At 43.1% G+C, this 22,767-nt stretch overlaps 1 protein-coding gene across 1 annotated transcript in view; it reads right to left on the reverse strand.

Moving 5' to 3' along the window:
* The window catches only part of LOC147008864 (voltage-dependent L-type calcium channel subunit alpha-1D-like), a 355,309-nt gene that overhangs the window by 320,257 nt on the left and 12,285 nt on the right, over positions 1-22,767 (reverse strand). Inside the window, exon 2 of the mRNA XM_085864488.1 lies at positions 8,763-9,042. Coding sequence (XP_085720614.1) covers positions 8,763-9,042 — 280 coding nt within the window. The remainder of the gene's footprint in view (positions 1-8,762; positions 9,043-22,767) is intronic.

Genomic DNA, 22,767 nt, shown 5'->3' on the forward strand with positions numbered 1-22,767 from the left:
AATTAATTCCAGAAGTTTACTGCCGTTGACGCAGTGTCAATTAAACCACATTATCTAACACATTACATTAGTTGTTTGTGCCTGTTGTTTGTGCCCTTTATGAAGCAGAGAAAAAGTTTACACTTTGCTTTCAGAATCTCAAAGAACAAACAGTTCAGGTTAACCTTGAACCGCTCTCGTTTGACTCACGTTAGGAGCATCACGGATATGAATTCTAAGTGGGATGTTTTTACGTTATACAATGTCAAAGCTGTACTTAAACCACGACCTTGTCATTCATGTCCATCCTTTGTGCACGATAACACAACCCCCATTGTGATGACCATAAACCAACTGCGATGATCAGGCATCCTATTCTCGCTGTTTCAAAAGCAAATATGGGCTGCCCAGACCAAACTCCGTGAAAGCAATTTAGGAATTGCTTATGAACAGCACAGGCTCATTCAAAATAACAATTACTTCTCGAAAATGGAATCTTTTATTTCATTATTTGGTAAGTATGTAGGATGCTTTGCACACTTGGAAAATCAAGCCCACCAATGCCACCCACCCCTCCCCCACAAACATCCATAACTCCTCATCCTCTTTATATTTGCAGCCTTGTCAGCACTTGTGCTTCCATTTGCCTGCTTTCCTTGTCTGTGCTGTACCCTTTCTGCCAAATTGACCCTGGTCTGTCCATTCCTTGTCCACACGTTTTTTTTCTGCCTTGCTCTTAGAACAAACCTCTCATTCCCCCAACCCACACATCAACCTTGAATCTCCGATAATAAAAAGAAATAACAATCCGTTTTACATTTTCCAACAGAATGTATGGTGGCGTTTTCATTTGACGACTCAACGTGGCGATTTGGCATGCACACACAAATGGACGTGCGCCCGCTCACGATGCCAGGTTTTCTAACACAGAGAGAGAAAGAGAGAGAGAGACCTGTTGTTATTGTCGTTTCTCCTAATAATGCGCTCCACGGGTTAGAGTAATGGGAATCTAATGCTATGCGGATCTCAAAATGAAATTTGAGCTAAAATATTTGCTTTCAAGCGATGGTCCCCACTGTACAATATTTGTGTAACTCATCCTTTAGGTTGACAATAATAATAATTTGTTGTCATAATTAATTTGCAATACATAAATAAAGTTTAGAATTGAAGATTCATGTTACTGAGTGTTCAATTATGATCGTGTTTACAAAAAAAAAGGACTCTCCACATTAAAGATGAACATTCTTTTGGAAGACTTAAAGTAAAATTTTGATTAAAACTGTTGACACAATGGTAAGAATATGATTCGCCAAAGGTGAAAATAAGAGTTTTGAATATCGATCTGAAATGGCATTTAATTGATCAAATATAAAGATTAAGCAAATAAATCTCAACCTTGACAGACACATGTCCCTGTCTGTCTGTGAGCAGGTTATTTCAAAAGGTTATTATGGATGGATTTGGACGAAACTTGGTGAACAGATTTCACATGTTCAGGTTTCACCCTCACATATATGTGTTACAAGGATGAATTGATTGGATTTTGGTGAAGATCCAGATCCAGGTCTAGATACGATAATTTTTTTAATTTCTCAAGTGATTTTTCGTAATTGAGAGGATGGGGCCAAAAACGATACATAGCATGAAATTTCAACACGTTGTGGACGGGTTATGACACAACTTGATGGATTAGTTGGGAATGTGTCAAGAACAAGCCGATTAGATTTTGGTTCAGGTCCTGATGCAGATCAGGTATATCAACGAGATACAAAATGTAAACTGTTCAGCCTAGCAGAGGTATGCGCTCTACCGAGTGTCGTTCTAGTTTCTCATTTGAAGATCTGCAGCTGCAGACTGGGTGGGGAGCCCCCATCATACGAGGTGTTTTCTGAAAAATTGGACTGACTTACAATCTATGACTCCTCTATTTGTAGCTTGATGGAGTACTGCTCTCCACTCTCTGTTTGCCCTATCCACCCCCAAGCATAAAATCTCTCACTCATTGAATCTGAAAACATATACTTATGTTTGTTTCCTGTTCATATATAAATGCATTACTGCACCCCCTGTGGTGATTTATAGGAGACGTGGAATTGTACCCCCACAGGGGGGGAAGCCCCTCTTGTGGACATGATGTTGCTGCTCTGATGGTTGGCAGAGTATCCCGGAAGCAATGGCGACAAGAGCTCGTCACCCAGATCACAGAACACCAGTACGGTTCACCAGAGGAGCTGGGTTTGATTCCTGGTCTGTGTGGATAATATTTCCACACATATGTTTGTTTCCTGTTCATACATATATCTATATACATATATATATATATATATATATATATATATATATATATATATATATATATATATATATATACATCCATACATACAGTATATTGTTACGGTTATGGAAACCGCATCCCTCAAACACCAATGGCAGCCAACGTACAATGGTCCCCAGTCAGTTATTTCATTAATGTACGTTCAGATAGTCCCTTCCTTCTTGTCGAATAGGACAAAAGGGACAAGTGCGTTGTGTGAATCTCTTAGTTAGGTCTGATTAAATCTCTGAACGCATTCCTATTCTTTTTTTTTCTATTCTTGAGGTAAATCCAAGCAAAGGCTCCTCGTGTGAGCCAGCAGGAATTACGCTCGGACACCCGTTCGTAAAAAAAAACCATGGCCGCACCCTTCCCGTAAGATTGCGTCCTCACAGAAGAAATAGGATTAAAACACCAACCATTCACACTGCAGAGAGCGCGTGCCCCACAGCGACTGCCCCCGCCCACTGTTCAGGCGATAGAAAGGATGGCCAACCCAACAGCAAGCTGCAGGAATACCGCATTGAGGAAGTAGATGGAGTGGCACACCAAGGGCTAATAAATTACAGTGGTGCGCGGCGCACTCTTTTCAACCCATTTCTGAGTTTAATAATTAAATCTGTCCTCTTTTCAATCCGAATCTCCATCTAATAATTACATCTAATCTTTTTCCTCAATTCCGCACACAGAGCAAAGCACGAATGACAAAAACCGGGGCTGGCGCCGAGCACACCACCGCTATTGTTGAATGACCGCATGCTCGATGGCGGAGGATCCACACGCAGCCCCGGGGTCATATATTATCGCACACGGAGCAGGGCACACATCATGTTAGGTCTGCGCATGTGTTACCACAGCATCTTACCATCGGTCTTTGCTGACCACCGCGGCCACGGGAGTCTCCCGCGGACGGCAAACGTCCTCTCGCCTCTCCGCCCGGCGAGGCTGCAGCCAGGCAGAAGCGCGCTGTACGGCTCGGGCAGGATGGCTTACAGACGGGCAGCGCATCGATTGGCACTGACCGCTGGTCACCGTGGGTGGCCCGGGAGTTTGGTGCAGGGCAATTCGTATCACGGTGCTCAGAGTAAGATGATTCCGCAGCTTGGAACCATCTGGCGGGAAGGAAAGTGGGGATGCTTCCAGTCATGGAGGCCGGACCGTGTGCTGGCAGGGGCCCAATCAGAGTGCCTGATTTGGATGGTGACACATTGCTTCGGGTCGTCACCCCCACCCGCACCACATGATCTATAAAAAGGCGGTCGAGTGTCGTTCCTGCGCACCACTCCTGTCTGCTCATTCCTGTTGGCTCATCCTGCTCGTACTTGGGCTGGGATTGACAACCCACCCATTCGCCTTCTGACTCCACCTATCCACCCACTGGCTTCTAACTCCGCTCAAAGTCCTTCCTTCACGCCTGTCGAGCCGCGCCCATTCTCTGGATCGATGCTTTGCTGCTCGAAGTGCTATGAAGCGGGAGATGACGCGCCAGCTGTCAGGGTGGTATCGCCCAGTGGAGCATCCCTCCAAAACGTTTTGGTGGCATAGTCAGGCAATCATGCAAGGTATTGAGAGACCATTAGCCTCATATCCTCTCCTCTTTGTCTCCTTATTAACTCCTCTTCATCGGGATTTGTGTGTTTATGTGTGTATGTCAGGGCACCTGTCCTCACTTAAGTTAAGATTGTACAACAATTATATCGGGATAGCTCTGCTCGGTGTCTGCTTTTGTAAGTTGCTTGTTTTATTGTAGTACCACATTTTTCTTCCTCTCTCTGCTCACATACACCAATAAATCTATTCACTGTGCCACATACCTTTCTTCGCCTGTGTGTTAATAAACCCTTTGTAGAAATGTTTCCAGCTCGTTTTTGTCTTTTTTTTTTTCATTGATCCAGCATGGTCTGTATCCTAACCTAGCCGGGACTTTATTCCCAAGGATCTATTCCTTTTCGCCAGTACATCCTTGGCCGTGTCACTCGGCTGCATCTGATCCGGTAAAGTGATCCGGTTCAGACAAGGTGTACCGAGGGCGTGTCCCCCAGTAATTAGGTCACGTAATTAGGACATGGAACTGGTGAAGGACGAATTGCATAAAGTGAAAGAGGAGCAAACACAAATATGAATGGTGAAGGATGTTAACATTGAGCTTGTGGAATGTCTAATGACCCAATGTGAGGGTCAGGATAACCTCTTTCAGGAAAAAGGGAGATGATGCGCTCCCTCGAAACAGACCGCGACCAGGTGAGTCCGGTAAGTCTGCGTGAGGTGGAGCGGGTGCATGATGTGAAAGGGTACATGCCGAGTTTAGGGGGGGTATAAGCCCCGGGATCTCTTGGGGTAACACAAGCCCCCTGTATGATTTCGTCAGAACATATGCAGAACAAGAATAGCATGGCATGGACGAGTGCACGGGAGAGAACGGGATACGTATTGACCCAGCCGGGAGTAGTGGTTAGTGTAACGGACGGGTGGGCGAACCTCTTGAGCGGGATAAAGTTATTTTAGAAACCGTGCCGGCTCCGCGGGACTCTGCGTGCGAGGAACGATAGTGTGCGCAGTGCATGCTTTGCAAACCGCCCAAGCACGGATCATTGCTCGATGTGATAATGGCCTCAGGGGAGCCCGCGTTGAAATGATCTGTGCTGGGTACATTACCAGAGCGCGAATAGCAGGTGTGTAAAACACGGCGTTTCCCATGGAAGACAGCCCAACAGCCAATGCAAGCATTTAATGAGAATAACATGGCAATGTTGTCCCTTCGGTCTGGCCAATCAATGAGGGCGCGAGTGCACTGTCGACAACCGCCATCGACGCGTAATGCTCGCCAAGAGTTGCCATGAGTAGACAAAGCCCAGCAAGGATGTAGTCAGTATCCTCGTCTCCCCGGGACAAGGAGCACAAGTTAGGGGAAGGGTTTAGTGTTGGATAGACCAGCCTCAAAGGGGCATTTGGAGCAGTCCACCATGTGGGCCTGGGAACATTAGCTCGGGGGAATTTAGGTTAGAATTTAGAATGGATGGGAAACATGGACAGACATGGACCATATAGTGGGGACATAGATTAGCTACGTAGAGTTAAATGGAACGTGCATTAGAGTAAGGGAAGACAGGGAGCACGAGTTAGTTAGGGGAACGTACCTAGTACAGCGTCAATGTGAGTAAAATATTAATGATGAATGAGTGCGGGTCAGTGTGCCTGATTGTAAGTGAAGTGAATGTGGAATGCATGGTGTGAACAAATGATTGGAGGGAGGGGTGAATCCCATCCAAGGAAACCCAGGGTTAGAGTAATATTAGTTAGAGGGATAGTCAAATTAACAAAAAGGATGTCGTTTTGTGGTTGATATTGAACAAAGGCAAAAAGTGTTTTGTAGGGTGCAGGAGACGATTGAGCGGCTGTGAGCCTGGCTGGTGAAATATGAGTATTGAGTGGAGGGCACTCCAGGCACCGGGGTAGTCAGTCAGAGCAGGCTGTGGGTCCAAGGGATCGAGGAATTAGAGTATGTCATGGGCACGGTAGCCAAGGAAAAAGGGACCCGGAGAGCCAAAATGCCATGTGGGCATCGACGGGGAAATGCCAGTGAGGGAATTCCCCACGTTAGTGAGGAGTAGGTAAGCTCGGAGACAGCCTCAGCAACCCGGGGGTGCTTAAGAATGAGTTCGGCAGGTAGGCAGACCTGCCAGTCAAGCCACGCTGCCCAGCCACAAAATTGTGCGAGAGCACGGAGGAAAATTTGCGGGCCAGGCCCAAATTAATAATGAACACCAACACAGGCAACGGGAATCGTGATTGCTAGAACCGATAGTTCAAAGCGACAGGTGTGTAGAAAAGCCCTGAGGATAGTTTAAAGTTTAATAAATGGGAGGACATATTAGAAATGTGTACCCCTTCGCACCATCCATCCCTTCACTGTTCATAGGCCGCTGGATTCAAAGTGGAAATGCTGATGCATGTGGGGGCTATTCTGAGGCTGCATTGGACCTCTGGACAGACTTGCTTGTCTCTTGCGCAATCCTCTTTAAAGGGATCTTAGGGATTGGGAACAGACCCTTAGAACAGGTTAGTCGAACAAAGACGATAAGAGGGTTAGGGACACATGTATTTAAAAAAAATAAAAAAAAACACAATTCTAAATCCAATTTCTTTGTTGTAACCTAAAGGGGGTGGGTATGGACAATGACAGGCATAGGCAATAGGATGGGGGGAAACTGCCAGCACACGGGCCAGCCGCAATGACTGGAAGTGGCTCCACGTTACTTCTGGCCAGATGGTTCCAAGCTGCGGAATTCTCGCTCCGAGCACCTTGACACAAAATCGCCCTGCACCGACCTCCCGTGCCGTCCACGGCGACCGGCAGCCAGCGCTGGACAATGCGCTGCCTTCTGTAAGCCATGCGGCCCAAGCCGTACAGCACGCCTCTGCCTGGCTGCAGCCTCGCTGGGCAGAGAGGCGAGAGGACGTTCGCCATCCGCGGGAGACACCCGCGGCTGCGGTGGTCAGCGAAGACCGACAGTAAGATGCAATGGTAACACATGCACAGACCCGAACATGATGTGTGCCACTCGTGCCCTGCTCTGTGTGCAATAATAAATTACCCCGCGGCTGCACGTGGGTTCGCCGCCATCGAGCATGCGGTCATACATCAAAAGCGGTGGTGTGCCCGGCGCCAGCCCCAATCTGTGTCATTTGTGCCCTGCTCTGTGTGCGGAATTGAGGGAAAACATTGGATATAATTATTAAATGGAGACTCAGATTAAAAAGAGGACAGATATAATTATTAAACTCAGAAATGGGTTGAAAAAGAGTGTGCCACGCGCGCACTGTAATTTGTTAGCACTTGGTGTGCCACTTCCTCTACTCCCTCAGCGCGGCATTCCTGCAGCGTGCTGTTGGGTTGGTCGTTCTTACTATCCATCCATCAAGACCATACACTATGCAGAGCGTCAGTGCTTCCTAAGCAGTCTCCTTGGCTATTGGGCACAATCCTGGACGGGTTGCCTCTCCGACACAGGATACCAGCAAGCTGGCATTCATTTTGCCAACCGCAAAAGGATGTCAGGCAGAGTCAACCCCACCTGGTATTAATTCAACAGCTGACTGGGATTTTAACTCAGGATCCTAGGATCCCAAAGCCCACCACCCTAACCATTAAGCCAACCCCAGGCATTTTTAGGTATAGTTGATGATCTCACAAAGAGGTATGCTAAGCTCCAGCACCTCTGCCATGCCAACCTGCATGACTTTGCCTCTGCCGTGCCAACCTGCATAACCACACTACACCACCTAAACAAAGTCAAGCTTGTGCCTGCCTGAAGTCCTCACCTGTTCCCCTTTGTTGTATGAAACTGGTATTGGTGGCACCATTAGCAGGTTATATTTAGTTTTCATTGTATGTAAGATTGGTTTTTCCTTCTTCTCCTTTTCTTGTGCCTTTTGACCGCTCGATCTACACCGTTATTTATTGATCGTCCTGTCCTGATCCTTATTCCCCATGTTTACTTTTTAAATAAATCCTCTTTTAATAACAAGAGTTTTCTGGTTTTCTTGTCTTCCCACATGAACACCCCCAAGTTCGATTATTAATTGGACAATCCTTGGGGAATTGTAGACTTGGTTATTCTGAATGCGGAAAAGTAAATTCAACATCGTTTCAGCATCCGAGGAGACCTCGCTTTATCCGACCTCCGGCTCAGCCAGCCTGTGTTAACTGAGCATCTGATGAGAATATATACATATATGATCGAGTTGCACCATAAAAAGCAAGGGAATCCTCACATTTACCCTGTCTTCTTAATGTGTTTGTGTGCGCACGCAAGCGCGTGCGCACACACACACACACACACACACACACACACACACACACACATCTCAAAATAAGTGAGGTGGATGAAATATCATTATATTTCAATAATTAAAATATTACAGCACCTTCAGGCCTTTTCACAAGTTTTGAGTCAACTTTGCTTTTAAAATGAGTGCAACAAGTATTACATTGAAAGTGAACTCTCTTTGTACTTTATACTTGTCATGAATCCAAAGAAAACATCATTGGAGTGCTTTGTCATAACTTTTGTAAATTGACTCATGTCAATGGAAGTTGTGTAACTCATTTGGGCAATAAAATCTCAACCTAAAGTTTTCAGTGAAACCATCATAATAAGTGTCACCTTGTCAAGATGCTGGAGGTTGTGTGTAACTGTGACCCCAATAATTAATGCTGGTGGTAGGACTACACAAAGATACTCAACATGGTGGGATGACAAGCCACAAGAGAGTAACCCTCTTTGTCATATAGTCAGGGATGGGCTAGCAACTCATCTTGGTGAACTTTAACAGCGACAGTAATGATGAAATATCATCGTGGCGAAATCACAGTACTCACTTGCCTACGCGTGATCTATCTATCTCCAGTATTTATCTTTCATCATAATAAAGAGTGCATTTTACAATTTCACTGAAAGGATACTTCCATTCGACAATGCAGACGCAGGCCCGGCGAACGGGGTTGTTCAACTTGAGACAGAAGAGGGCACGTGGAGGCCTGTCATTGTTTGAACTGCCTTGTTTCTTACTCTTAGCATACTGCTGCCTCTTGCGCTGGGCCGCTGTCAGTCCCTCAGCTGCTTTGGCCGCCGCTACGTCAGATGTCCCTTCCTCCTCCTCTGGTGTCGAGTTGAGTTGTGCCACCTCAATGACTGCCTGCCATGACCTCCAGCCACGACTCGGTCCATTGGTAGTGAAATGACCTGCAATGTATGATGCATGCGATATTAAATAGCCCTGCAGGGTATTCCTTAATGCACTACACTTTCAAAATTTATTTTAAAAAGAGGAAAGAAAGACATCACTTTCAGCAACTGGCCTTTAGAGCCAGGTGAAAATTTGGTACATTCTACTTATGCAAATTCACAAGGATTAAAAGGTAAATTTGACACGGGCCATCTGGCCCAACATGCTTGAGCTGTATCCACACCAAATTAGCTTCCTTAATTTATCCATTAATTTTCTCATCTTCTATGAAATGGAAAAATTCTTGCCAATAACTTGATCAAACTTAACGTCCACATCGATAACTGCAAGAGAGATATGTGTGTGTGTGTGTGTGTGTGTGTGTGTGTGTGTGTGTGTGTGTGTGTGTGTGTGTGTGTGTGTGTGTGTGTGTGTGTGCGTGTGTGTGTGTGTGTGTGTGTGTGTGTGTGTGTGTGTGTGTGTGTGTGTGTGTGTGTGTCACCATTTTCCTCAGAGGGGGCTGACCGGATCTTCGGCAAACTTTCAAAGGTTCATCAGTGAGTGTGAGGAGTGTTTTCGGCAAAAACCAAAATCTGAAGAAAAAAAAAAACTTGTATCCTTTTTTTAAAATTTTGTTTTTTAATCACTCTATAGTACCTAAGCCTTTGTAGCTATGTGAAAGGTAATCCATTAAATGATCTCCGACACCATTTCTCAGTTGGTGCAGAAAAGTGCTTACGGCTACACAAAAAGTAGAAGGAAAAAAAAAATCAAAATTTGATTTCTTCAAAATGCCATCAGGATTAGAAACAGCACCGGGCAACACCGGGTACCCCTACTAGTTAGCCCGTCCACCCGTGCAGTGGGAGACGGGGGTGTTGCAATCGTGTGTGTGTGTGTGTGTGTCCATCTGTCCAGGCAATAACTTTTTTTACCATCAAATTTTCAACAAACCTTTATTATGAGAATATGGCTAAAATAATTAAATATTGGGTCAAAATATGAAAGGGCAAAGTCAAAGTGACGATAAATATCCCTTATTAGCCCCACCGCAGCTATTCAAGCATGAGACGCCCCGTTTATCACTTCCGTGTTTATTTATTTACCACTGAGCTTCAGTGTGTTTGTCCAGGCCAGAGAAATTTTACCAATTGAGCTTTTGTCATCAAATCTTCAAGAAACAGATATTACGAGAATATGTTAGAACACAAATTAATAAAATGTACAATTTTTTTTTTAACTGACGTTTTCGTCAACTTTAGTTTGAATGCAAAGTGGACGTGGACAGACTTTGTAATTTTGAGATGCTTTCTAGTTCCTTTTATAATTAACTTGCATTTCTCAAGTGAATCTCGAAGTGAGGAATGTATCCGGGTATCAGCACATCATGGCCTTCTATTCACTTGGGACATTGCAAGATATTAACATCCAAGAACTAAATGCAGATGATACATCTAGAGGGGGAGCACTCGGTAGAGTGCAAAACCTCCGCCGCCAATACTGCTGGGTCACTGAAGTGAACCCGATATCCTCTTCATTGTAGGTCAAAACGGATCAGACTCTACTGAACCACGATTGAATAAACTAAACTGGATCGACGCGCATGTAGAAACGCCAAAAAAAATTGAAATTTTTTTGAAAAAAAAGGTGCAAAATTTGTTTTTTCTTTCTCCAACAAATTTTTTTGGGGGGTGGGGGGAGGTTGGAAATCACTTAAAACATGTAGAAATGCAAAAAAAAATTCAAACATTTTTCAAATAAAATCGAAATTTTTTTGAAAAAAAGTTGCAAATTTTTTTTTTCTCTAACAAATTAATTTTTTTTGGGGGGGGGGTTGGAAATCACTTAAAACATGTAGAAATGCAAAAAAAAATTCTAATATTTTTCAAATAAAATCGAAATTTTTTTGAAAAAAAGTTGCAAATTTTTTTTTTCTCTAACAAATTAATTTTTTTTTGGGGGGGGGGGTTGGAAATCACTTAAAACATGTAGAAATGCAAAAACAAAAATTCAAATATTTTTTCAAAATGGCCGCCATAGCGGCCATATTGGACTTTGGACCAAGTCCCAAATATAATGGCATGATCCTTGGACCATACCTAACCCCCCCCCCCACCAAGTTTCGTCGAAATCCGTCCAGGAGTTTTTCTGTAATACAGTTCACAAACAAACAAACAAACAAACAGACAGAGGTGAAAAAAGTAACCTCCGTCGATCTTCGATGACGGAGGTGAACCAGCATTAGTCCCCCCCCCCACCTCCAAAAAAAAATTTGATAAAGTACATCACATGTATACATTTTGAATTTTAACAGTTACCTTCATTTTGCCTTTCCTTGAACTTTAAATTCAATGAAGTAATACTCATAAAACATCATGGACATCAATCAAATCAAAGGCTTGTTTATAGAAACATAAGAATCCAGTTTTCCATTTACTTACACTTGGAATTGTGCTGATACCGTAGTTAACAACGTATCCACCATTATTACCTCGACATTTACCAAACTACAAAAGGATCGAATTATTTAACAAACCCTGCTGGTCACTCATTATTGCTGCTACATCATCGGTAAAGCCTGCATTGTGGATCTAATGGCTTTTGGAGGATAAAAATCACAGGTGGCCATTAATTTGGGCAGCAATGAATGCCTGAAAAAACTACGGGACGTCGTGTTCTGCTCACCTGCTCAACAGCAGACCTGATTCCTAGGTAGGCAGTATGGATTATTATCAGAGGTCGAAAGGATGATGCAATGGTAGAGAACTTGCCTTTGAGCGATCTAGTTTGGGTTTGGTTCCCATCCGGACTATAAACTCAAGGATTGTTGTTTTTTTTTTTGCTGTTGTATTGTCCCCTGGATGGACATGAAGCTGGGTGTCCCATTTACTGGCAATAGTTGGTGGATGTTAAAAATCCAAGGTGTCTTTTGTGAAGAGGAGGATAGTTATCACCCGCATACTGAGCAATTTACAAATTCCTGTCCAAATCACCTGCTGTTGAACATCAAGCCGAGCAAGTCAATTTGTGAAAGTGTTCCTGTCCAACACCACAAATACATGGGAATAATTGGAGCTCAAAATAAATATTAGTAATAGATGTGTGTGTGTGTGTGTATATGTAATACACACACACACACACACACACACACACACACACACACACACACACACACACACACACACAGAAAGAAAGGATAGGGTGAACACAGCAATCAAACACAAAGAAGACTTCAATCAGGTACAGAAAGCAGCCCAGCAAGACAAACAGTGACCGTGGAGCACATTGGAAGATGCCCTGCAAGGATCGCTAATGTGGAACAACATATGGCACATGGTAGCCCTCCACATCACCTTCATCATATGCTCCATCTATGACTAGCTCCCATCTGGATCAAATCTTATGAAGTGGGGTAAAACCACAGAGTCCAACTACAGTCTGTGTGGAGGGATAAAGAGCATGGAACATGAGCTATCTGCATACAGAGTATCCTTATAACAAATGGCAGATATACCTGGAGGCATTACCATGTCCTCACAGAACTGGCAGGCTTTGTTGACAATGTCAGGTGTAGAACTCGGAGAAGAAAGGCGGGAATAAAAGTCCACCTATTTTCGTAGATGAGGCAGAAATATCAACCAGAAGCAGGAGAAGCCTGTATTGCACCATTACCAAGCACATTGGACTGCACAAGGGACTGGTAATTGGTAGCATTAGTAGACTTTTGGTAAACCAGACCAGTGATCTCATCATCAGAGGCATCCAAGACAGTCAAAGGAATGGAGTTGACAGTACCTTACGGAGTCACGAACGAGTGAAAGCTGGGAGTGCAAGATGGTAAACAACGAAGAACTCTTGAAATAAATTAAAGCCACAGGGTTCAAATCAAGACCGTTTGCAGTGGAAGTCGGAGCAAGAGGGTTGTTTGGTGTACAAGTTTCCTTAAACAGCTCGGACTGTCATGCAGTTCTGTTCAAAAGCGATTAAAGCACATGCAGAAGCAGATGAGATGGATGAGATGGGCTTAATTGAAGATGAGAAGGACTTATCTCCAAGTGTAGGGCCAGCTCACTTATGGTGTCATGAAGTTGAGGACAGAAACGCTTGTCCAAAGGGGGGGAGGGGGTGGGGGGTGCTCTTCCTCTGAATATTCCCTTCTGGCTTTGCTCCAAGTGAGTTTCATGTCCTATTATACATGCACCACTTAACTTTGTGTCACCCAATGAGTAAGTATCACACAGTGGGTCTGCAATGTCAATGAGGCTATTGAAGCCCAAACCATGTCACCAAGTCAGCAAGACACACCATAGGAGAGGAGCAGGGATGCTGGAGCGGTCGAAGGGCAAGGGGGACAGAATATGTTTGAGGGCAAAAACATTTTTTCGAATCATACAGAAAGGTGGAAAGTAGACGGTGAGAAATTAAAACGCATGGAGTGAGCAACAAACTCAAATTTACAAATTGGGCATCTTCGAGCAAAGTCGAAAGCCTTTCTGTAAAACACTCACAGGCCTTATCATTCCGAGAGAAATGATCAATTGATTCATGTGGGAGTAATTAATGCTATAGGACCTGGGCAAGCAGTTCACTGTGAACAATTACTCACTGAAAGGATTCAAGGGGGGGGGAGAGGATTTTCTGTATTGTATCAAATAACTAAGTATCTCCTTTCTGGTTATCCCACACATGCGAAGCGAAAAGCAGGGTTGATCAATTGGTTCACTTTGTCTTTCTGTCTACATTCGAGGAATTACCTGATTTCAATTTAATTCTACAATATGAACAAGTCTGGAGACGGCAAAGGTTCACGAGCGGTATTTGACGATGTAGATTGTTTCAGAAGTCAAGGATGAGACAATGTGATCATGTTTGACCAAGTTATAAAAATGATCAACATGATGTGGTGCGGGTGACAGGTTATTAGCTGCAAAATGTCTAAAAACCCGGTTTCGTTCAACAATTTTCAAAATTTGACCTTTGCATAACCTTTAAAAGGTCACAAAACAATGTTGTGGACATTAAAATAAGGAAACAGGATACGTGCTATAGCTTAATGGAGTTAGTTCATCGAAGAAGGTCGAAAACCCGGTTTGATTCCCACAACTTTGAAAATTTGACCTTTGTGAACTTTAAAGGTCAAAGGTCAAGGATTATGACCTTTGGTGCAAAACTTCCTCTGGAACATTCCAGGAACAATATAATGTCATATAGGCTATATGGCATTTCGCACTCCTCGGATTATCCAGACTTTCATTAAATCAGCGTAAAAACAAACTTGAAGGGGGCGCCACGGCCAAGGTGTTCGAGACAGAGCAAAATGGTTTCAATACTTTAGGTGGGGAATGACCTCAAGATTATGCATAAAAAATATTGTCATCCTAGCTCTCAAAGTTTGGGCGGTCGTATGATTTTTATGTCAAAATTCGCAATTTTCAATGTTCATGACCTTGACCTTGGGACGAAAATGAAAAATCGAGCTCCGTGGGTCTATGCAGGTGCCATTGGGCTAACCAAATACCAAAATCCCTGCCAGAATCGAAAAACCCCCTCGGAGAATATGCAAATTGAAATCGGCTACCCCCTAAAAACACGTTTTTTGAGCGTGGCTCCGCCCATAATGAGCGCACCATGCCCATTATCAGGAAAACACAACTAGATCATGATATAAAACTCCCACCAAAATTTTTCAGGATCGGATCAAAACCCACGGAGCTATGCTCGGGACAGACAGACAGACAGACAGACAGACACACACCAATAACGAATATTGTGGTCACTTACTGACTCGTGAACCAACACTGAGAACACAAATCAGAACATGAATCGGAACATGAAACTGCAGTTTGGAAGTACCGTACTTTTGCTCTGAAATTGGCAAATTGTACGGAATCTCGTCCCGAGTGCTCATGCACAGAAAGGAGTAAGGTAATTTTTTTCAGTCTGTCCACCTATTCAAATTTTCATCAAATTTCCATCTTCAATCGGGTTACGTAATTAAGTAGGGTAATTTTCATCAGGCAGTCAAACAAAATTGAAAATCATTCCAAACAAGAAACTTACTGTTTCGATGGACATCACCAAAGGACACAAACAACAAGCACATACAACCAATTTAACGTGTTAAATAAGATGGTGTAAAAGACACTGCATCAACAGCAGTAAACTTCCAAAAAAAGGTTTTTGTTTTGTTTTTCTTCTCCAGCCGTTAAAGCCTTTATTTTATTTCAATTTAATTATGTACTTGAACACTGTACAACACGAATCACCTTGATGGCACTTTTAGCAGTACTTGGGAAAAAATATATGGTACCGTCTACTGCCCTGAGAGCAGAGTCACTGTGTAAGATTCTGCATTTTTGTTCGGCTTGCTATGCTTGTCTGGCATGCTGCAGGCACAGCCCATCTAATTCAGCTTGCAAGGCGAGGGCATCATCCTGCACATGCTGCCGGCAGCTACAATCACTGTCCAACTCTGCTTTGAGCTCACCCACTCTCTCCCAAAGACTTTTCACCACTTTCTGTGTTTCACTCTTGAATGACTGCATTTCAGTACGCAATGCGATGATTTCCTGGGGTGAGCTCTCTATCTGATCTTTTTCATCAGGTCCTTCTGTTATGTTGGGTTCTGGTTCCGATTCACGTTCGAGCTCTTCCTCACCTGCAGTCACCACTACTGGACTCACATGCTCAGCAAGAGAAAGAAACAAGGGTCCTGCCAAATCTGTTTCCTGATTTGCCTCTTGGCAAGTGTTCAATTCAGTCAGAGATTCTTCAGAAAGCTCATCTTCCTCATCCATCTCCTTCTTGCCTCCAATCCAATAATCATTATCCAATGGTTCACTCCCCACAACACATTCCTCAAATTCAAACTCCCGCTCAAGTGGCACAATTTCTGGAGTGTCCTTCTCAATCACTGGATCGAAAGAAGACTGACAAAGTCCCTCACAAAGTTCAACACGGTTCTCACTGCCATAAAGTCCAGTATTTGGCAATTCACCTTCGTCAGGGAATTCATCCAGCTGTTTCTCCTCAATATCCCTTGCTGAGGAATCTATGGGTCTCACATCTGGAAAGGATTCCTGGGGTACATCAGCTACTGCAAGTTCATCCAATGAAAAATGCTGAACATCATCTTCATCACCAGACTCCTCAACATTCACACCAAGTGGGGGCATTTTCTCCTCAAAGCTTGCTCTCGACTCACCCTAGTTTGATTCAAGATGAGCCTCTTGCTCAACCAACAGGAGGCCAAAGTTGCTGCAACTCTCCTCTTCAACACATCCTTATTGGGACTGCTCAAATCCTGGCTCAACAAAACCAACTTCAAGATCTGCCTTCTTGTAAGTGCCAAGTTCAGGAAGCAATGCTTCAGGAAGATCACTTTCATCACCCAGCACCTTCGCAACTTCAATGTCATTTTCCTCCACAGCATGCAATGCATCACTCCCTACCGTACAGTCATCAAAAAACATTTCTGGAGATCCATTCTCAACCACAGCTGTACTATCTCCGTTACAACAGCGAGAAGCACTAGACTCGTCATAATCTTCCGCCTTGGCATCACTTCCACCAGCTTCATAAAGAGTGAATAATTGGCCTTCACAACTATTATCTGGACCTGAACTCTGGGATTGGTTCTGCTGGTGTAAAATTCCTTCCCCTGTTGACTGTGTGGGCTTCATTAATCCTTGCTTTGGAACAGGCAATGTCTGCATATGCTGAGCATTCCACTTGAATGGCATGTAGGCATTATATGTGGCCTCAACGAGGACCCATTTCCCACTGTTGGAGTCTTCCCCTGTGAAGAGTCGCTGCTTCTGTGGTTGGGGCTGAGCCTGGAGTTGCACGTAGCACAATGCATCCTCAACCTTCGAACACTGGAACCGTTGCCCTTCCAGGCGTCCATTCTTTTCCCTTATTTCATCCCTTTGTTCAACAATTTTTTTCCCCATTTCCCTCATTTTATTCCTTTGCTCATCAATTTGTCTCCTCAATTCACTATTCATTCGTTCCATCATCTTAACCCTGTGTTTGTTTTGTCTCCTCATTCCACCTCTTTCAATCGTTCATTCCCTTCTCATATTTCCTTTCTTTGTTCCCTGGTGAATTGGAGAGCCAATGGACCCATTTTCTGACTCGAGGGCCCTGTAATGGGGAAGGTTCCCACCTCATTGTCATCACCAAGCTCTACCCCCGGCTTGCTTCCTTCATCTTACTACCTTCCCACCGAAAAGCCATCTCATGCACGTCCATTTCACGCGCGCATTCAAACTCCTCAGGAAAAAAAAAAGTCCCCTTAAATTTCCAAGTGTTCTTTTCTCCCAACAGGAATTAATTATACAATTTGTACCTCGGTCCTACGACCCATCAACCCCCTCTCCCTCGATGGTAGAGAGGTGATTGTTTAAAGATTTAGATTCCCATTTTTTTGTTAAAGCTCAGCTCGCTCTGACACCAAACGTCCTAGTCCCGATGAATTAAAAACATCCCACCCTTGATCAACAAATGTCGATCAGGGTTCAAATTGCATGACCTGACAACAATTATCCTGATCAACAATTTTGTGTCCCCTGTGAAATTTCGATCAGAGTTCGAATCCTGCAATCCTGAGGGAGTCAAGGGGGGTTCATATCCCACTCCTGACACCAAATGTTGCAGTCCGAGTTGCAAGGTTAATCCCCCGACCAAATTGTGTTGGACGGACGGTAAACACCAAACCAGGCCGGATCGCCGAGCAGTTTCCCTTGGAGGCGAACACGCGATCCTCGGAGATTATAGCGCACGAGTAGAGTACCTATATATAGAGAGTAGCGACATAGGGGGACCAGAATTTGATGGTCACGTGACACATGGGCGCCATTTTGTTTCACACTCTAGCGCCAAGCTACGCATCGAATCCAGATCTTCACCGAGTGAGCTCGGAGAGACCGAGTTTGAAACTGAGTGAAACTTTATTAGTCAAAATGACGGGTTGTTGCGCCTTTGGGTGCAGCAACAAATCTGAGAAGGGGTACAGGATGTATAGGTTTCGTTTTCAATTTCTGCATTTAAGCTTTTAGCCGTCGACAGTGCCTTTAGGCACGGCTCCCGGTATTGGAAGCATGTCATCATGTGACCCATATAAACTTTCAAGGACATCTAAGCTTTTAGAAGTTGTTATCTATGGAAAGAAGAGAAAATTCGTTGTTTTGATAAGTAATTTGATGAACAATTTTGGTATTTGTCTATTTCTTATGTTGACCAAAAACCAGTCAAGTTTTAGACTAAAAAAAGGGCAAAATAATGTACACATATGGACATTGACATGTATGGTATATAAGTCTTACTGTATATGCGTTGAATGTGTTACCATGGTAAAGATTATTGTAATAAGAATTATATCAATCATAGCAGCAATTGTTATTATTATTGATTTATTTGATTTATAGCCTGTATGATTAAATTGGAACAAAAATTACCGATAGAACCACTGCCCCCACGCCTGCCCCAAAAATGAAATGCTTTAAATTTGGGGGCCCTCTTTATGCATGCCGTTGATCTTATTTATTATCATAACCCCATTAAGGATCAATGGTAGTCTGGGATGTTGGCATCCAGAAAGCTAACAATATGGGCAATCATTATTTAGCAACCCAATTAATTTACATATTTATCACTTAATTGCACATTCTTATGAAAATACACAATTGTAATGAATTGTCTGTTTATTTGGTTACCATGGCAACACATTAGATGGGGTTTCATAAAAAAAAAATCTAGCCTACAATCTCTGACCTTCATACTTTCATTTGGTGTATTTCCATTTTTGGTCAGAATCATCAATCATGTAGTATTGTCTTGAAAACTTGCTGTCAAGTTGTTAATATTTCACCAAAATTAATTTTGCTGTAAACACTAATATATAACTAATCATGATATTACGTATTTATACACTTGAATTTGAAAATGCCTGCAGTGTATGAACAATACAGGTAACTCTGCATGCATGCAAGTCAGCCTTATTAAGTCGAATAATCGCACAAGTTTAAACAAATTTTGAAACCGTATTATGCAAGACGTGTTATTTACCTTCTATGAGGCAGATTTGTTCTACGTCGAACAGATTTCTGTGGTCCCAAGAGATTCAAGTTAAGCAGAGTTACCTGTACTTATAATTTGTAGCATTTCTTTATCGTTCATCATCTTGCAAATTGATGGAACACTGTTGACAGAAATAAAATAGCAAGTCAAACCTACTGCCATTTTTCATGGACTGTTTCTTCACAAGATTGTACCAGTTGAATACTTAACATAAGCATTTTGACATGAACGTGCTTTCATCCAATAATTGCATAGCAGGCCTGTGCAATTAACTATTCTTTGCCCATAAAAAAGGGTCATTTCAATTGTTAAGATATTTTTGAAATCTGATACAATCATTTTGGCATAGTCACTTTTTGGTGTGTTTGAGAGCGTGTTGGGTGGTAACTATGATGATAAATTACATGTAGGTATCGGTGTTTGTTGTTTTTGTTTGTTATGGGTGAGATGATAATGTGGTGAGATGAAAAAAGTAAAGATGGGTGAGGTGGGGAGGGATGGGTAGGGGCAGGTATGGATCAAATTGAGGCCCCAACTTAGGCCTATGGACTCGAGATTTTTATTTGGCTCGACTTCATGTCATAAGCCTACACAGGCCGAGTTTCTCCCAAATCTCTCGTTCTCTGGCAAACTTACTCTGAGTTTCCCGTGTAATGAGTACATGCATTTTAACATTTTATCACTTTCAACCCCATTGATTCTATAATCAAGATCTTTGGCCGAGTAAAACATGAGAATAAATATATATGTCCAGTGATGTATCCCACCCTCCTGATGTATTGCTTCATTCATGCATGCTGCTACGGCGGTAGCGCACGCACCGCGCGTTATCCAGAGTGAAACAAAATGGCGCCTATAGCTGAGTTGTCGCTACTCTCTATGTATAGGTACTCTACGCACGAGGAACGGTTAACGGTTAGGACGTACCAAAGGCATTCACCAGGACGATAGCACAAGGGATTTATACTCGAACCCACAACAGATGCAAGCAACTTAAATAAATACGGGTTTTTTTTTAATGAAAATCAAATATTTACAATGGTCATAATACAAGTAATAATAAAAACAGAAAGTGAGGAAAACTAAATCTAATTTCCTATTTGAGGTGTCTCCGAACTCAGACACAAAAACGGACAAGGGGAAAAGAATGAACAAAAGAAAAATCCTCCCTTTTCCCCGGCACTTAGCTTCGGATCCAGAAGTAATCTTTTAGGACTTTACAATCGAATTGAGTCGTTTCTGGCACCGAGAAACACACAGAAGGGAATCCAGACAGTACTCAACATCAGGACTCACGAACTGTGATGTAGTTTCTTTTCACAAGTGAATATGCCGACCGTTCTTCTCTTGCACTCAGTCTGTTCACAACGATCGCCCACACGACGAGACGATTTCTGAGACCCCGTGATCAGGCCATGAGGCACGCTCTCCTTCCCTCCTTAGAAATGTGCAGACTTCACCGCTCAGCTGAACAGTCAATGGCTAGCGCCTTGCTCCAGCACGCAGGCAAATTCACACAGCACGAACATGAGAATCGTGCAGCCTTCTTCGTCCTATCGATGAGAAGCAACTGTAATGCCCTTCTCTTCCAACCGCCATCTCTTCACTCACATCACTGCCAAACCTTCTGACGTTCACCTATCAATCATAAGCCTCGGGCGTGGCTTGATGGCACGAAGCAAAAAGACAGGGTTTCTGCCTGCTCGGAAGCTCGGTTTCTGTTGGTGGTGTTGTTATTAAAACTTAATTCTTGTTATTTCTGGCTCATAAATGCAAAAACGTAAGAAAATGTCACAGGGGGTAATCACATACTGGGACAAATTAGTCTTAGACCCTAGCTAATTAACACAGCACCACCCTGTGTGGTAACAAGTAACACTTAACCTCACAGTTTCTCGACTTAATTTATTTCGAGATATCTCCTACATATCCACGGAACAAGCAACTCTATACAATCCTCCCTTTCCTTTGAAATTACTCAATAGACCCCCGCAACTGTAACAACATATATATATATATATATATATATATATATATATATATATATATATATATATATATATATATATATCCGTGCTCTATCCTTTTTAAATGTTGACCATCAAGCAAGGAAGCAACATGCACCATTTGAAAAATATTTGATATAACGACTGTAATGACTTGGCTGGGGTTTGAAATGCCAACCTCCATGACTCACAGCGGATGTTCCATCTCTTTACGAACCATGTCATCGAATCCAACAAATGTTAAATTTAAGTTTATTTTGGACCTCTTTGAAGTTTATTATTTAACGTTATTTTTCGGTCACAATGCTAAATGGAGGTTTCCCTTGAATGAAGTGATCATCTTGCACTGCAACCTTTGTTCAAAGACTTGAATTAAGCTTTGTCTGTATGCGGTGTTTTTCAAACACAACACGAGAAGCGGTCGCCGGAAACAGACGTACAAACACACAGACAAACACCACAGTTCACCTTCCATTAAAGATATCAATTAGTGGTAGTGTACTGCACAGCACTATCACCTATCCCAGCACATTATACAAAGCTTTATGACAGCTGTAGACATGTCAGGTAGTTTCATTCATTGCCAGGATACATGCGTTGTTCTATCACAGGGAAAATTGACATAATACAGGATAAATTGGAATCAGAGAATAATTTTAAGGGAATTTTGAGGTCTACCCCTGAAAACTCCTTAAGACTTCTGAGGACAAAATTATTGACAGTCAAAGGATACGATCCATTATAGGAACCTCTTACTCTCTCTGTTAATTCAGCAATGACATCAGACCTTTTCAAGCATCCGTGTGATAATGCACTTTCTGCCCTCCTCAACTTCCTGCAAAAGGCAGGGATTACCTGGTAATCCACTCCGCTACCATGCAGCCACCTCCCCATTTCCACCACTACCCCTTTCTGCAGGGCACACATGGTCCACCAGTGAAACTACCTAAATCTAGAATAACTACTCACCTACATTCCTTTGTTCCTCTTTTCCCCACCTGTGGAACCAACTTCCACATTCTCTTCCATCTCATTCTTCCCTCCAAGTCTTCAAGACAGCTGTTCCCCACTTCAGATCATCCCCAATCCAAAATCATGATCTTTTCTAGCCCCGTTAATACCCATCTCTTTCCAAATTTCCAGTTTTGACTCCTGAGAGTTTCCTTTGATATCCATCTTGTCCACCCCATGCATCCTCCACTACCCAGCATTTGTCCAAGTCTCCCTCTATTTTGTCCTTCAACTCTGTTAGGGTTAGGGTTCGGGTGAGGGTTAGCTGTTAGTGGTTAGGGTTAGGGTTAGTTAGGGTTATACTACTAATGACATAATTTTTCATGTCGAAATTGTGTTCTCTGACAATTTTTGTGGTAGGTGCCATCCCATTTGGGTTGCAAAGTGAATGTGATTTCAAATTTTGGGTTGTGGACAACAAAAAAAAGATTTGGGTACACAGTGGTACACATACTCGCCTCTAAGCTGTCTAACCTGGATTCGCATCTTGGCCTCGGTAGAAACTGTCATCAAGGGTGTTTCACAAGGCAGGGTGATTCATCAATGTGCGTGCCATCCCTCAGATAGACGGTAAACGGGTGTCACCATCTGCTGTCATAAGTTGCTGGATGTCAAATAAGAATCGCACAGTATACAAAGCGAAGA

Source organism: Eptatretus burgeri, chromosome 18 (genome assembly GCF_056783735.1).
Source record: "Eptatretus burgeri isolate ZD-2024b chromosome 18, Ebu_testis_v1, whole genome shotgun sequence".
NCBI classification, from domain to species: Eukaryota; Metazoa; Chordata; class Myxini; order Myxiniformes; family Myxinidae; genus Eptatretus; species Eptatretus burgeri.